Source organism: Peromyscus eremicus, chromosome 3 (genome assembly GCF_949786415.1).
Source record: "Peromyscus eremicus chromosome 3, PerEre_H2_v1, whole genome shotgun sequence".
Taxonomy (NCBI): domain Eukaryota; kingdom Metazoa; phylum Chordata; class Mammalia; order Rodentia; family Cricetidae; genus Peromyscus; species Peromyscus eremicus.
The window spans coordinates 46,428,334-46,446,345 of NC_081418.1; the positions used below are offsets into that span (position 1 = coordinate 46,428,334).

Consider the following 18,012-nt stretch of genomic DNA (forward strand, 5'->3'; position numbering starts at 1 on the left):
ACTTCTAATTTAAATAATTCTAATTTTAATGTTTTTTCTCTGTCAAGATACATGAGTTCTGTATGAGAAAAAAACTCTCTTTAGTAATGAACAAAAATACGAATTTTTCCTGATATTTATTAATGCAAGACAGAAATAAAATAAAAATAAATAAGAAATGTTTGTTGAAAACATATCAAATCATAATCATATAAGAAGCATACTACAGTTTCATGTTTGTACTATATCATCTTTTCTTTCCAACTCTCTGTTCCATTAGGCTTATGGTAAAGAACGTTTACTCCAAAGACAAGAAGAATCAAATTCTGATGTCAAAGGTAAACTTCTGTCTTACCTTCTTACAAACAGTTCATTTATTCAGCAACACTCATTTTATGCCATAACTTTGAGGTCACCACTGTGCTTGGTGCCAGAGAGTCTGAGATGTATATACTGGCTGATGAGATGGCTCAGCAGGGAAAGGTGCTTGCCACACATGCCTGGCAACCTGAGTGTGATCCCTAAGACCCACGTAAAAATGGAAGGTGAAAACTAAATCCACAAAGTTGTCCTCTGACCTCCACATACTCTCAGTGGCGTATACTCCCCCTATACACTCAGTTCATGTATGCACACATGACACAATAATAATAAATAAATGTGTTTTTTAAAAAAAAGAAATATATGATACCAGTTCTTCCTTTCAGGAGCTCCTCTTTTAACCAGAAAAAAAGCAAGTAAGCAAGCACTGTGTACAAGGTACAAGGCCTGTAGTATGAACCACGTGTCCAGGGACCAGTGACAGGAGCAGTAGTGACCGGAACAGCAGAGAGCCCACATAGTTGAGGCCCACTCTGAAGGTTATGGAAGGTTGTCCTCAAGGGGAATATAGGGATTTCATGTTCTTAAACTGTCTGCTCCTGTCATCTCATAACTTAATAGAAAGAAGTATGACCCCAGGAAAGATATGAAATCTGCAACCTTCATTTGTTTCTGCTGCAAAATGCTGTCTGATATATGTCTTTAATTGATCTAGCTTTGCTGATATTTAACTTCTGTCACCTTATCCTTAAAGCCCCTTGAAGAAAAGTCATAAGGTGTATAATAAATATATAAGTATGTAGATGTGTACTTTATGTAATATATGTCAATCGTGATAATTTACCAAAGATAATTATTTAATTTTATGTATATGTGTGCTGATTTATTATACATTTATACCACCGTTATCCCCCCAAAAGGAGTTGAAATAACCTAATTAAAATGTATATGTAGCCGGGCGGTGGTGGCGCACGCCTTTAATCCCAGCACTTGGGAGGCAGAGGCAGGTGGATCTTTGTGAGTTCGAGGCCAGCCTGGTCTCCAAAGCGAGTTCCAGGAAAGGCGCAAAGCTACACAGAGAAACCCTGTCTTGAAAACAAAACAAAAAAAAATGTATATGTACATGTGTGCATAAATTCAGTCTGTGAAGTAGGAAACTAAATAATGGAAGATAAAAACCATACCAAGAACAGGAGAGGTTAGATAATATTCATTTCACTAGAACTTTAAACTTCCCATTCTTTCTGATAGTGATCACCAAGGAATTCAGTAATTCTTTATATATAACTTTTGTTTAAAATGTCAGAAATCAGAAATAAAGATAAACACAAAAGGGGCTAGGAAGACAGCTCCATTGAGTAACATGGTGGCTGCACAAGCATAAATTCCTGAGTTTGGATCCTCAGACACAAGAGCAAGCATCTGTAATCACAATATACAGGGTAAGGTAGGAGAAGTATACAGGAGAATCTCTGAAAGCTTGGATGCCAACTATCTTGACACATGATACATGCAGAAACAAACAAGAGACCCTGAGGTAGTTATGGCATGCACATGCCCACATGCATGTGCACACACACACACACACACACACACACACACACACACACACACAAAGATTTTTTAAAAGATAAAAGAAAGTAAAAATAATGTTTTAGAATACTTTTTACCTTTTTCTAAGATGCCATATCTTAATAAATGGCATAATCTTGTTATTTTCCATGTTCCTTTTTCATTTAAAATTAAAGTTTTTTGGTTTTGTTATTTTGGGATTTTTTAATAGTTTTTTGAGACAGGGTTTCTCTGTGTAACAGCCCTGGCTGTCCTGGAACTTGCTCTGTAGACCAGGCTGGCCTTAAACTCACAGAGATCTGCCTGCCTCTGCCTCCCAAGTGCTGGGATTAAAGGCATGCGCTACCACTGTCTGGCAAAATTAGAGCATTTTATAAACAGTTTTGCATGGAAAAACGACAATAAAATATTTTATTCTGTAAATCTTTTTTTTTTTTTTTTTTTTTTGGTTTTTCGAGACAGGGTTTCTCTGTGTAGCTTTGCGTTTGCGCCTTTCCTGGAACTCACTCTGTAGCCCAGACTGTCCTCGAACTCATGGAGATCCGCCTGGCTCTGCCTCCCGAGTGCTGGGATTAAAGGCATGCCCCACCACCGCCTGGCTATTCTGTAAATCTTAATTTGTATAGCTAGGCCCATTGTTCAGCTTTCATTTTGTTGCTAAATTTCCTCTGTTGTAAACAGCATGAAAATCTATCCATTTGTGTGTACAATTCTTTCTAATAAATTCCTAGAGAAGGAATTGTTATCCCCAGAGGTATAAATACTTGAAATATAGCAAAAAAAAATTATATTTGAAGGTGTCATATGTTAATTTCATTGAGTTAAACTACTATTCACACACTGGGTATGATAGCGTGTGCCTTTAATCCCAGCACTTAGGAGGCAGAGGCAGGCGGATCTTTGTGAGTTCAAGGCCAGTCTGGCCTACAAAGTGAGGTCAGGACAGCCAGGGCTGTTACACAGAGAAACCCTGTCTCAAAAAGAAAACAGAAAAAGAAAGAAAAGAAAAGAAGAAACAAACAAACAAACAAAAAAACCCTACTGTTCAGACATTATTTGAACTTTTCATTTTGAAAGGAGATACAAAATATGAAGGAACTATAATCAGTCATTCATTTCCATTTGCTATGATCCTTTACCATCTTTTCTAGATCCAAAGCCAACTGTACCAGATGTTTATGTGGCTCAGTGTTTCAGAAGACCATTGCCTAATCAAGGCTTGGGTGAGTAGAGAGGGCTCAGAAATGTGTGATCACCTACAATCTGAACATGTGCAATAATAATAATAATTTTTACTGATCAAGGTCTACATACTTTAAAGAATAAAATATTATCTTAAAATCAGATTGCCAACCAGCAGTTCACCTTACTAGAAATTAAGGAGCTTATTTTTTTGCTTCTTTCTGGCTCTAGAAATGCATAGAAAAAGCCAACAGAAATTGGTTATACATGAATTTGTTTTTAATTTTGTATTAACTTTCATTTGACAATGAAATATATTTACATACATATAAATACAGTTACTCATAGCACCTACCCTCTTTTATCTCCCTTCCAGCCCCATTAATTCTCCCTCCTCTCTACAAATCCCTTTCCTACATTTATGTCTTTTGTTGTGTTTCGTGACTAAGTTTAACTGGAACTGACTTGGTAGCCTTAGATTTACAGCTATCTATTGGAGCTTGTTTGGATTGACAGTGGGTATACAACTGAAGAAAATGACTCCCCTTCTCCCAGAAGCTATCAATAACCAATAGTTGAACAGAGAGGGGTAGGGCTCAATGTGCCCCTCCCTATGCATGACTGATTATGGACATAGATCTGTTTCTTATAGTTTTGTTTTGGTTTTTTTTTTTGTTTTGTTTTCTTTTTTGGTTTTTTGAGACAGGGTTTCTCTGTGTAGCTTTGCGCCTTTTCCTGGATCTTGCTCTGGAGACCAGGCTGGTGCGCCACCACCGCCCGGCTGTTTCTTATAGTTTTATACTACCAAAGAGAGAACAGAATATTATTTGCATTTACATCTCATCAAATCCTAAGGCATAGAAAAACTTTGAGAGTACTCTAGTCTTATCCCTAATTCATTAGACCTAATTCATCAAGCTCATACAACTTTTGATTACACTTGATCCAAGTAGTTTATTAAATTGCAATACGGTTCATTCTGTTGCTAAAGAGCTTCAGCACTGAAGCAACTATTGTGAAGCAGTTTTCAGTGAAGGATATTGAAAAGATAATGAGTACCATCCCAAGGCCAGTTGCCCTGTGCATCTCTTGAGAGAGAAGGCTAAATGACTATGTTGTTTTACTGACAATTAAAGGGCATGTCTAACTAGTTAGGAAGACAGATATCTAAAAGTAGAGCCAGGTGGACATGGTGAGCCACTGTAATCCCAGTGTTCTGAAGGCAGAAGTGGGATCCCCAGAGTAAGCTGGCTGGCTTGAGTAGATGAATCATGAAGGTCTGGGTTCAGGTCAGAGGCCTTGTCTCCATATACAAAAATAGAATAAACAAGGAAGACACAGGATATCAACCTCTGACTTACACAGGCACACACACATGCACACACAAACAATAGAGGTACAACATGTAGAAACTAATTTGAGATTGTCAAGGAAGATAAACTAGAGTAGAATTGGTTTGGACACTTAAAATGGACTAGGGAGACAGATCTACTCTCATATATATCCACAGTTAAATCTTTGAACTCTGTTCAAACACAAGTACCTCCTAGATGAAGATGATCTTAGGACCTGGCAAACTTCAGATTCCTAAAACATTGTTTATTAAGTTCTACTAAGTTTGCACAATAGAATCCACCCCCAACTACCCAGAGAGTGATACATACCCAATATACTTTTTACAAGACAGTTTAACTTAGCCAGAACAAATCATTTCAAACTCTTCATGCAGCTTGCAAATGGATGGATCTAGAAAAAATCATCCTGAGTGAGGTAACCCAGACTCAGAAAGACAAACATGGTATGTACTTACTCATAGGAGGATACTAGATGTAAAACAAAGATGACTAGACTGCTACTCACAACTCCAAGGAGGCTACCTAGAAAACAGGACCCCAAGAAAGACACAGGGATCGCCCAGTGACAGAGAAATGGATGAAATGTACATGAACAACCTGGACATGAGTGATGGTAATGAAGGGCAAAGGTCGAGGGAAAGAGAGCTTAGGGGAGCGAGAGATTCCAGCTGGATCAAGAACAGAGAGGGAGAACAAGGAATAAGAGACCATGATAAATGAAGACCACATGAGAATAGGAAGAAGCAAAGTGCTAGAGAGGCCCACAGAAATCCACAAAGATACCTCCACAATAGACTACTGGCAATGGTCGAGAGAAAGCCCGAACTGACCTACTCTGGTGATAGGATAGCCAAACACCCTAATTGTGGTGCTAGAAACCTCATCCAATGACTGAGGGATCTGGATGCAGAGATCCATGGTCAAGCCCCAGGTGGAGCTCCAGGAGTCCAACTGGCAAGAAAGAGAAGGCTTTGTATGAGCGAGAATTGTTGAGACCAAGATTGGAAAAAGCACAGGGACAAATAGCCAAATGAATGGAAACACATGAACTATGAACCAATAGCTGAGGAGCCCCCAACTGCTTCAGGCCCTCTGGATAAGTGAGACAGTTGATTAGCTTGATCTGTTTAGGAGACATCCAGGCAGTGGGACCGGGACCTGTCCTCAGTGCATGAGCTGGCTGTTTGGAACCTGGGGCTTATACAGGGACAGTTGGCTCAGCCTGGGAGGAGGGGACTGGACCTGCCTGGACTGGATCTACCAGGTTGAACTCAATCCCCAGGGGAGTCTTTGCCCAAGAGGAGATGGGAATGGGGGGTGGGCTGGGGGGAAGGGGGGGACCGGGAGGGGAGAGAACAAGGGAATCTGTGGCTGATATGTAAAATTAAATTAAATTATAAAATAAAATTTAAAAAACTATAAATGTAGCCATAATTTTGTAAACCTTAGAGCACTTACTCTGGGCTGCTAGACTATGTCCCAGGTGGCCATCCTCACTTTGAATTGAATAAATCCTTCATTCACACATTTGGCATGCCTTCATTTGCCTGTTAAGTCATCCTAAAGGAAAAGAGGTAAAGTAGACTTAAGTCTTATGTATCTGGGATTGGACAAACAAAAACTGAATCAATTGAAAATATTTTCACCTTCCTCCAAAACAACAATGTTCAGTCAAAATAGTAGGTGGTGAACTCACTTGCTTATTACATGAGAAGTATGCTGATCTCTTATATGGAGAATTTGAGGCTAGCCTGAACTATATAAGACCATACCTTTAAAAAGAGTTAGTCTATATCAGAGGGAAGAAATATAAAAGTATATTTTATCACTATCCACTAGTTAACTTGTTCTGCTATTAATTATGATTGCCACTGTTAACTAGTTCTATTGTTATTTTGCTTAAATAGTAAGATATAAATAATGTCAAAGAAAATAATATATAATAATATATAATTTAGGCCCCAATTTTTATATTAAAATATGTACATAGTAGTTATTATACATTATACTTTACTTTGGTCTAATACATCTGCATCCTAGATCAACTCTCTAAAATGCTGATCATATTAGTATATATGTAAATGTCCTTCACAGGTTTGTGGGGGTGTTTTGTTTTGATTTTTGGTGATGGTGGTTGTTTCTTCCTCCTCCTCCTCCTTCTCCTCCTTTCTTCTTCTTTTTTTACTTTCTTTTTTTTCTAGAGTACTCAGAGCCTCTCACATGCTAGGCAAGTCCTCTGCCACTGAGTTGAATTCCCAGCCCATAGATTACTTTCCAATTGGTAGTTAATATATAGATATTTTTCCTGTTTATTCTTCTCTTGGAGCAGTCTTATTAAAAGGCTCACAAGAGGAATGTGTACTCATATATTTCATGTGTATGAACAAGACGTCATTTAACTAAAGATGAACTAAATTATCTAGCTATTAAGTGTACATAAAGTAATTGCCAAGAAAATAAAAAAATTAACTTTTGTTGATCTTAAAATGTAACCAGCCGGGCGGCGGTGGCGTATACCTTTAATCCCAGCACTCAGGAGGCAGAGCCAGGCGGATCTCTGTGAGTTCAAGGCCAGCCTGGTCTACAGAGTAAGATCCAGGACAGGCACCAAAACTACATGGAGAAACCCTGTCTCGAAAAACAAAAAAAAAAACAACAAAAAAATGTAACCAGATATTTTATGGTATATTCTCCTTTTTAGTGAAAATTCCTGAACATATCTTTTATCCCCGAAAAACGCATTCAAGGTAGGTGAACTACTCTTGATTTCTCCTAACCATATTTCTCTTTCTTCTGTCTTAGAATGTTTTGATTTTGAATTAAAGCAATAAATAAGATTACTCTTTGAAAAAAGTTGTTGATCAAGTTTATCTTTAGATCCTACCTGTCTAGATCACTCTAAGATGTAAGAGCACCTACAGAGACAGTTTTGAAGGGTTCTGAGACAATTTCGTTATCCCCAAACTGTCCTTAATGGATACTTTAAAGTCTTAGCTAAATATTTATTTCTATGTGTTTATCATTGAATTATTTGATTTCTCATTTTAAAAATAGTTTATGGACCATTGGTCACACAGAGGTAAAACTAGCATCTAAAGCCTGGAAAAGGCACAGAAAGGGAAGTCAAAGATTATGTTGGCCAGCTTTGAATCTTTGCCTGAACTGGTAACTACTGTTTCTCTACTACCTTTGGCCAGTTTTCCTGTCCATAGGAATGATATCAACCACTGTCTGGACAGTGACTTAGGTAAATCACAGATAAGCATCTGAGAATTCACTGAATTTGCACAACTATGTAATTTCACTACAAGAGGTGATGGTGTAACTTTTCTTCCTTCCGTGGCTTCTTTCTCAAGGACCTGATTTCTGTTTAATGACAATAAAAAGGGTTCTGTTTGTATATTCTCTTACTTCAAAAGCCTAGAGAATTGGTTACATAAATGATAATATGACAGGCATTTTTGAACATAACTATACTTGGACCTAGAATTAAGCATTTTAAGATAAGATATCCTATGGAAAGAAATTAAATGATAAATACCAAGATAAGAAAAGACAGGGCTGAAGACAGATATCAGTAGTTAAAAGCATTTACTGTTCTTCCAGAGGACCTGTGCAGTTAAAATGTGGTACACATAAATTCATGCAGACACAAACACATACACATAAATAAAAATAAATCTTTAAAAAGATAATAGGAAAAGCATTGGAATTCGAAAATAGGACTGTTAGATTTGATGCTGCCTCTTATTACCTGTATGAGCATAAGAAAATTGATTAATCTTTATTATCCTCCTTTTTAAAATAGGACTGTTACTAGCTCTTCTGCCTATATCACAGGCTGGTGAGAGCTCAAAGATTACATACTAAGGTATAAAAGGCAAATAGAAAAACTGCATTACTCTTGTATCAGTAGTTGACATTGAGATTACAGTACTCAATTTCTTTCAGCTCCAGACGTATGAATCAGAGTCTTAACAAACACCAACGGACATATACTTTAGAAACTTCTAAGAGTCCAATCCAAGAAGCAGTTCAGTCCAAAGAAATCAACATGTATGAAAGTTGTTTCAAAGTGGCATCCTTGAAGTGTCCTATGAACAAACAAACTTCAAATTGGATTGGGAAGACAAGGATACCAACAGGTTTTTTTAAATTATTGTTTAATATTTTAATAAGTACAAAGATCCTTTATGGGCTGGAGAGATGGCTCAGTGGTTAAGAGTACTGGCTGTTCTTCCTAGCGGTCCTGAGTTCAATTCCCAGCAACCACATGGTGGCTCACAACCATCCTTATGAGGTCTGATGCCCTCTTCTGGCCTGCAGGGATACATGCAGGCAGAACACTGTATACATAATAAATAAATCTTTTTTTAAAAAATCCTTTATATTATGTCATCATAATAAATCTCATCCAATCGGGATTATAGAAACTACATTAGTAAACAGGGAATTAATAACCATTGCCCTCCTGTCTCTGAAAAGTAGCTTATTTCATCTCTGAATGAGCACATTTAAAAATTCCTTGGTTTAATATAGTCTTGAAAAAATTTAATTGCATTCATTAAGATAGCTCAATTACCACTACCCTACAACCAAGGAACTTTGTCTTAATGCTATGACCATATTCTGATAGTGAACATTCTTTAACTTTGTTTCTCTTAAAGTGGCCCAAAACCAGTTGAAAACCACGGTAGGCCATAGTTATTGTCTTGAGATATGTCTGTACTAAACTACCCCTTACAGAAGGCCAAAGAACATTGGCTCAATTCTGATTCATCATAGTGACAGATGTTTGTTTAAGTTGTAGAAAGTAAAGCTAAAGTCAACTTCCTTCATTCTACTTGAATGAATCTAAAAATCATGCTAAATGAAAAATCAGATATAGGTGTAGTTGAAAGTTTTTTTGTGTCCTGGCTGGCCCATAGTCAGGACAAATCTCTCTCACTCACTGGTCCCACAGCTGCTCAGACCCAAATAAACTTACACAGGCTAATATTATTTTTAAACTATGACCATGGCAGGCTTCTTGTTATCTAGTTCTTATATTTTAAATTAACCCATTTTTATAAATCTATACTTTGCCATGTGGCTCATGGCTTACTGGTTACTTTACATCTTGCTTCTTCTGGCAGCAGCTAGCAGCGTCTCCCCTGCTCTGTCTTCTTCCTTACTATGTCTCTTTAGAATGTCCTGCCTAACCTTATTCTTCCTCACCATTGGCCAAACAGTTTTATTTATCAACCAATCAGAGCAACACATTTTTACAGTATACAGAATGACATCACCCATCACAGCTAAGGAGAAGGGAGGAAGTAAGTAAACTTCTGGGAGGTTCTTTCTTCATTTGTGGGATGGCTGTCAGAGATAATGATAGGAAATTACAGATTTTAAAATCATATTCAAATAAAACTCTAATAAGTTTGTGTTCTGCTTGGGTAATGTTTTTAAGATGATATGTTTCTTTTTTGTTTTAGATTTTAGGGTATTATTAGGATGGAGTCAGGTCCTTCATTTTATTTTTATATGCATCTACATTGGATTTTACATATGTGTTTTATCAAGTTCTTTCCTTGAGTCTCAGAAAAGGAGATCCAAATTTAATGATAAAACCCTGAACTAGTAAATACAAAGTAATTATGAATCAACTTGTTTGGAATTTTAAAAACAAGAGCAGTGACTTAATATTTTAATTATGAACAATTATATAACAGAGCATTTTATCATTCCAATCATGTGTGCATAAACTAATTATATGAACTATTTTTCTAAATAAGATTGATTGTGATTCATGGATCATTAATTTCAATGGCTGTCCAAAGCCTAACATTCTGCAACAAGTCAATTTCTTTTTATAACTATTTTAAGAAATGAAAATTTGTGATAGAATATGTCCATTTATTTAATGTTAGAATTGTAGTTGTTTACTAGTTGCAATGACTTGGAAATAATGTATCCTAGGGTTTGCATTTACTAGGTGAACTTGAGTGTTTTTTGTTTTTAACCTGATCATCATATGGTATCATATATTTATTTAAAGGAAAATCCCTAGAGGCCGGAAAGATAACACAACAGTTAAGAATACTTATTGCTCTGGCAAATGATCCAGGTTCGGTTCCCAGAACCCAAATGACAACTCACAGTTATCTTTAATTCCAGGTCCAACATCCTGTTCTGGCCTCTAGGCTCAAGACATGTGCATGATATATAATATATAATATATTATATATATATATACATACATACATGCAGATAAAACATACAAAAAATTTTAAAAACAAAAAACAAAAAAATAAACCTTTACTGAAATGACAATTTCAGAGTTTCTAAAAGGTTAAGGAGCTAAGCTCAGCCCATAGGGTATTCATATTAAAAAATAGAACAAACTCACATTCAACATATACTTATTTATACTTCTTACAAACATATTCAAAAGGAAACTCTATAGAACTATTTTACAAACTTATATTCATAAGGAAACTCTAATTTACAAACTTTAGCACATATCTAGAAGAGATTTTTTAGAAGAACTATTTATCAAACTTATATTCAAGAGGAAACTCTATAGAGCTATTTTACAGACATCTAGAAAGAATCTCTTAACAGAACTAACTTACACTAGAAAGAATCTCTTAACAGAACTAACTTATTTTCTTATAATAAGGTAGAGAGTACACAAATCATGAGCACCATAGTAAAAATTATAAGTGAACTCAACACCGCTTTATTTCTAAGTTCAGAATTCATGGTCAGCTTTGATATGAGACTCCTGTGGGTAGCCAGCAAGCTTTATTTGGTGACTAAGGGTACAGTTTTTTTTCCCCCTTTTAATGTTTTAAAGCTGCTTTTTAAGATTACCATGAGTTCCCTTAATGATGCCAATGTTTCCCTGTTGTATTTTAAGCACAACTCAATCTTGTAGGTTTTTTTCACACCCAAAGCAATTTCCTAGTGTAAGAGCCATTTTCCCTTGTTTTGAAATCTAAAAGATTTCAAAGTGTCTTGTTGACAAAGAGTATTAGCACTTTAATTATCTCCTTCGAGACAACCTGTTCTCCTGTTCCTAGTTCTCAGGAGGTAAGACTAACCTTTCTAACATCACTTGGAAAAGAAACTGCATCTGGAGCTGAAAAAACAGTTTTTGGGCATTATCACCATTTTGGGCTGAAAAACTACATTTCCAAGACTGCCTTTCTCTATAGCATCATGCTATTACTATAATTCCCAAGCTGCTTTTTGAACTACATTTCCCAGGTTGCCTTTCTGTGTCTGGCAGAAAACTTCCATTCATACAGTCTGTTTTCATACTAAAAGTCAAGATCAAGTGAGTTGTTTTTTTTGTTTTTTTTGTTTTTTTTTTTTTTTTTGCCATAGGAGGTTTCTGTTCTCCTTAAGCTTGCTTTGGGACGCTTGTGTTACCTTTTGACAGGTGTACCTCTCTAATCAGAATTTTCATCTGACACTGTTCCCAGAATGGGTCATGTCTATCTGCATGCACTCAGACAGACGTTTTGGTACCCAAAGCAAAAACTCCTTGGGGCTTGCTCTTCTGCCTCACCGAGTTAGTGAAAGAAAATGAAAGTTTTTGAAACAACAGCTTTTTTAGAAAGATTTCCCCTCCCCTCCCCAATAGATCTCTTTTGTCCCTGCTTGTCCCTTCCTCCAAGATGCAGGGTCCCTGATGCCCGTGCTGTGGCTCAGGACCAACTCTTCTCCTGCAGCATGGCTCAACCAAGTGTCTTGCAATAGCTGTGCCTCCTCTGTGCCTCTTCAAATGCTCTGCCCCTAGCTGCTTTTTTTAAGTATTGACTGGAAGAGGAGACAGGACGAGCAGAGAGAATTTGCCATATTACAAGAGGTGTTTTGTTTTTTCTTAGAGCAATTACAGGTGATTTTCTCATTGTGATAGATGTTACTTCCAGGTGAGTTAAATTTTTGCTCTTACAGAAAGAGAAAAAAATCTGAGAAAGGAAAGGTCTGAAAAGCTTTTAGGTTTTTAGAGAGAGATTAATAAGATTTTTCCTAAGACCTCTGTTCTCCTTGGCTCCATGGCCAAACAGAGACTAATTCTGATGGTACGATGTTTTCATACAATGGTAGTATCAGCAGAGTGAAAAGTTTTATTTTATCCACATTTACCTCAGGGAAAAATTCTTTCTCTTCCTCTCAGGGCTTGATTCTAAGCTGTCTCCAGGCCAAAAGCTTCCATAGGAATCTTTTTCTGCCCATTTTTTTCTCTCTCTTTTTTTTTTTTTATAGATTTTTCTGATTCTTCCCCAGGATTTTGCATTCATAGCTCCATAGTTGGAAAATCAAGGGCATAGTTTCTCTGTCTTGTTGCTTATCTTATCCTAAAATTTTTCTTCAACTATATTCCTTACCCAATATTTCTATATTCTACACTATATTTCAATATTCTACCTTATATTTTTCCTTAATTTTTATAGATAGAAATTAAAATAGAGAGAAAGAAACCTAGATAGAGAGAAATATACACTTCAGACACTTCTAAGAATAAAGTACCATCACCTTTATCAGATCCTTATCGGCATGCCTTACACTTGCGATGTCCCTTGACATCCCTTTCACCAAGTCCCTGGGTCCCTGTTCTGGCGCCATTTGTGGGAGACCCACTCCTACTTTTTTCTCCCAGGGTACTTTTGAGGAGTGAGGGGTAAGAGATTTAGATAGAAATATAGAGGGGAGAGAAACAGATAGAAACACAGGATAGCCTCCAGAGGGCCTGGATCCTAATTCACTAGCCCCTTCTGTCTCTTCTAAAGGGCTTTTTAAAGGAATGCCAAGGGGTGGAGCAAAAAAACTCCCCCTAGCACAACCAAGTGCAGACCCTTCCAAACACCTGATAACCACATGCATGGTCAATCCATCCCCTTATGCAGCCCTGCTTTGTAAAGCAAACTCAGGTCTCACAAGGAAACCTCTGTGGGCTCCCACACTAAAGCAGAGTGGAGAAGTAAATTGATAACAAAAACTGGCAAACAGTTTTATGTCTAAGTCATCTTTTCTTTAGACTTGACCAACACAAATACTGTACTCCAGCATTACCCTCTCTTCTACTTATCCAGCTCTGGAAATAAGTCATGGCACCCAGAAGTCATTTCCTTTTTGCAGTGTTTCACTTCCACATATTTTCTGCTTATACTCTATAACTGCTTTTCTAATATCATTGATATATCGTAAATATTGGTGAGGCCTAAGCAGCAAAAAGGAAACAAATGGTTGCCGCTGAACAGTGGGTTGAAGAAAGGATTTCTCATTTTGTCCTCTCTCCATTGGGGAATACTTAAGTTTTAAAAAGGAAGTCCACAAGAATATACCCACAAATGCCAATAAATTATCCTTGCCTTAAGCCCTCACACCTATGAGTTAAAGTTTATTTGTAGACTGTTTCTGGGGTTCTTTTATTTTCTACTAATAGTCATGTTGCTTTTTCTTAAGAAAGATTTTTAAAATCATCCCATGGGAGTTACAGCTGATTCATCTGCACTATATGTAACAAATGTCATCAAGTTTGTTACTCGTGGAAATCCATAATCCCTACTGTTTTCTTTTGGTAGACAGTTTCTTCTTCATCTTCTCGGTGGGAGGCTATTCAGTGCTTGTAGTCACATCAGATGGCACTGGAAGTCAGAATCTAGGCATGTAAACATAAGCAGAGCTGGGCAGGTAGGGGACCTATGCTGACCCAATTCCAAACTTAAGGGGTATAATTTATATTCCAGCTCTTGTAATCATATGTAAATCTCTTAACACATTCTATTCATTCCTTATTGTTTCATTGCCTGCACACCAACTATGGTAGATATTCTTGGTTGTCAACTTGACTATATCTGGAATGAACTTAGCAATCAAGATCTTTAGAACTGTTTCTCTAACTCAGTTTAGGTTAGCAACTCTAATTCTAGATGAATCTAGCTGGCTTTCCCTGTCCACGTACTAGATTAAAGAGTTCTTAATTCTTAATAGATGACTTTAATTCACATTGTGCACACACATGCAAACACACACCCAGGAGGTGATCTGGCAAAATGTCCTCAACTTCTACAACTCCTACAATTAAAAAAAATTAAGTTCATCTCAATCAATGAATATCCTTTTTTAAGATTAATTTTCAAGGAATGTTCTGATCCCATGCCCAGCAATTTCCTTAGTGGTATAGTTTTAGTAACTACTTCATACCTTCCTTATGATCAGTAAACAATAAGCCCCATCCTCATATCATCTTGTGTGTACATCTCAACTTACTACAGTCTGGTTTCCAGTATCACAATATCAATGATATGATTATATCCACAGCCATCAGTCCTTACTACACTAGTTTTCTTACTCCTAATTCTTCCTAGTATATTGTAAACTCTCTCTCCCTCCCTCTTGATTCATTGATCTCTTTAAATTTTCTGTGTCATTAACTGTTTTATTTCAGTTCCTCTGACTGCTCATTAAACCTGATGAAATATGTGAAAGAGAGCCTATAGAGGATGCTATGTCTATCTAAACATTAAGTCTTCTATTCGTTATCTCTCTTCTCCCCTCATACTTTCCTTCTCAGCACTGTCCTCTGTACATGTCTTCAGTCAAAAAACAACCATTATAATTGTATATCTCCAATCTCAACCATTCCCCAGTTCTATACTTAACTAGCTGTCTACTGAGCATCTCCATTTTGTTAACCTGGTCCCTGAGTATTTCTATTTACCTTACCATACTGACAATTTCTCTCTCCTGCATTCTACATCTCAGTCAGTATACTGCCATCATCCATTTATCTCAGTAATACCCTAATCTTCTGAATCCCTGGTTATGTATCAACATATGAAAATTTATTCATCCTATGCCTAAGGATTCTCCCAGGTCTATTCACTCTATCTTCATACTATTGCTTTAATTCAGATCCTCTTTGTCCCTGTCCCTTGAATTCCTTCATTTACTATATTTGGTCTTTCTCTGTCCCACCTGCCAGCTCCCAAATAATCACATAAAGACATCTTATGAATTATTAAAGCTTGGCTGATAGCTTAGGCTTGTTACTAACTAGCTCTTATATGCTGTGGGATAATTCTTTTGTACACTGTAAAGATTTGTCACTGAAATTGGTTTAATAAAACACTGATTGGCCAATAGCCAGGCAGGAAGTATAGGTGGGGTGACCAAACTAAGGATGATGGGAAGGAGAAGTGGAGTCAGGAGTCACCAGCCTGACACAGAGGGAGCAGGAGATGAATGTGCCATGCTAATAAAGGTACCACCATGTGGCAGAGTGTAAATAAGGAATATGGGTTAACTTAAAATGTAAGAGTTAGCTAGTAACAAACCTGAGCTATGGGCTGTGCATTCATAAGTAACATTAAGCCTCTGAGTGATTATTTGAGAATTGGAGGGTAGGATGGAACTATCCATTACATTAATTTAACTTACAACTTAAATTAACCCATATCTATTAATTTATGTGTTACCACATGGCTCATGTTAGCTCTCCTCCTGCATGTCTTGCTTATTCCCCATCTCTCGGCATCTCTGCCCTCTTCTTCCCAATGTCCCAAAAATCCTGCCTAGCTATTAGCTATTTAACTTTTTATTAAACCAGTCACTGTGACATGTTTTTACATAGTGTAAAGGATATTTACATAAATATAATATTACCTGAGTAAGTAGGAAGTGCAGTGCAAACCACTTCCAAAAACAACAGAGACATCTCGCTGCCTGGACATCTGCTTGCCAAGTTCCTCTCCAACATTGGGGCACCCATCTTCACCCTACGGGCCTAGAATATCTCACAGACTTTTCTGTGAAGCAGGAATTTTGAAGGACTGTCCTACTTTATTTCAGCAAAGTCAGCAGTCTTGTGTGTGTGCGTGTGTGTGTGTGTGTGTGTGTGTGTGTGTGTGTGTTTGTGTCCTGCTTGTCCAGTTTGTACAGCATACTACTAGCAGTCAAGGTAAGAGTAGTTTCTTGCCCAAATGGCTAGCCTTGCTATAGTGAAAGCAAACTCCATATGGAGTTTCTTCAATGCTCATCATCTTCTCTGAAGTAATTTGGTGTTGCCAGGAGCTCATATGTCTCATTATCTTGAAAAGCCTCAGGTTATTAAACATCTTAAATGTCATATTCTGTAGATCTTTAAATGGTTTGAAGACCATCTATCTAAATATATCTGTTTAACCTTGAAAACATACCTAATATGACTACAAGTTTGATTATTATAGATAACTAACTACTAACCTACATTTCTTAATTATACACTACATTTTTAAATGAACTGCATAAGTACAATACCCCAAACAAGAGTAGAAACATACAGTCAGTATAACAGAAATAACTTTAAATTTGTATCAATATATCAAAATCCATACCAAAGTAAAATATTTGGGGTTAATAGTTGTTCAAAAGTAGACTCAGCAATCCACCCATTTATCCATATTATATCCCCTCCTTTTTCTCTTCAGAAAGAGACTCTTGAATCTAATCTCTTTTGTTCATTTTTTCTGGCCATGACCAATAACAATTTGTAACCAACTCCCCCAAAAGATGACAAACATCCATAACACACTGACTGAGCAAAAATCACCAATTTCACCTCTTGGAAATGTGGTCATTGTATTCTCTAGACTGCTACCAGGTATCTGGGGGCATTGGCATCTTTGGGGGATCCTGAGAAAATTAGGATAATGTTCAAGTCCTGGGAGAACTAACTGTTGTATAGGCTTGGTGTGATGGCAAAATGCAGGGCTTATCTGAAGTCTGACTGAAGTAATCTGTGAGGGTGGACCATTTGAGCCAGCAGCCTTGAAGCTGTTCTGGATGTAGAACTCTGAAGAAACTGCAGCAGAGGCACTCTGAAAGGCTGGATCACCTGGGCCACCCATTTTCAATGGTGTCTGGTCTCCTTGCTCTGAAAGCACATAAACTTTCAAAGTAATATACATTTCTGCATTAACACAGGTATAGACTGTGCATTGTACACAAGTCAGCCAAAGATGATTTTTTTTGTTTTATGTTTGAGCAGGTAAAATATACATCATCTGTCTTATAGTTTTTCTAGGTTTATTTCTTTATGTCTGTAGCCAGGATTTTCAGGGGGTTTCCCCCAATCAAGTCTGATCTCTATCAACCTTGAATGAATCCACAGCCTTTCATTTTCTGTGGAAACGAAAGCATATCACTCTTCCCCAACGTAACATATATTTATTCCACTTTGAAGTCAAGACATTTTAAAAATATATAGGTTGATTTGTTTTAGTAGTTTTTATAATCCAGTGTCTCTCAGCAGCTATTGTTTGTTCATCAGCAATCAAAAAATTTAAAGTCAATACAACACCGTACAGGATCCAGACTCTTTGTGTATTTTCTATCTTTACTTGTCCTTTTTTTTTTAATTTATTTATTTATTATGTATACAGCGTTCTGCCTGCATGTATGTCTACATGCCAGACGAGGATACCAGATCTCATTATAGATGGTTGTGAGCCACCATGTGGTTGCTGGGGATTGAACTCAGGACCATCTGAAGAACAATCAGTGCTCTTATCCACTGAGCCATCTCTCCAGCCCTACTTGTCCTTTTTATATTATTTTATTTTTCTTT

General features: G+C 37.0%; 1 protein-coding gene across 8 annotated transcripts in view; it reads left to right on the forward strand.

Annotated features, from left to right (window-relative positions):
- Positions 1-18,012, forward strand: part of Agbl3 (AGBL carboxypeptidase 3) — a 95,020-nt gene that overhangs the window by 55,535 nt on the left and 21,473 nt on the right. For 4 of the 8 annotated variants that reach the window (XR_009378199.1, XM_059257551.1, XM_059257552.1 and 1 more), the window contains exons 14-17: positions 260-317; positions 3,024-3,095; positions 7,111-7,156; positions 8,361-8,554. Coding sequence is in view for 7 of the 8 variants with exons in the window: in XM_059257551.1 (XP_059113534.1) it covers positions 260-317; positions 3,024-3,095; positions 7,111-7,156; positions 8,361-8,554 (370 nt within the window). In the remaining variant the exon portion in view is untranslated. Of the gene's footprint in view, positions 1-259; positions 318-686; positions 797-3,023; positions 3,096-7,110; positions 7,157-8,360; positions 8,555-18,012 lie in introns of those variants that run through there. The other 4 variants (XM_059257554.1, XM_059257556.1, XM_059257553.1 and 1 more) reach the window with 4 other exon arrangements.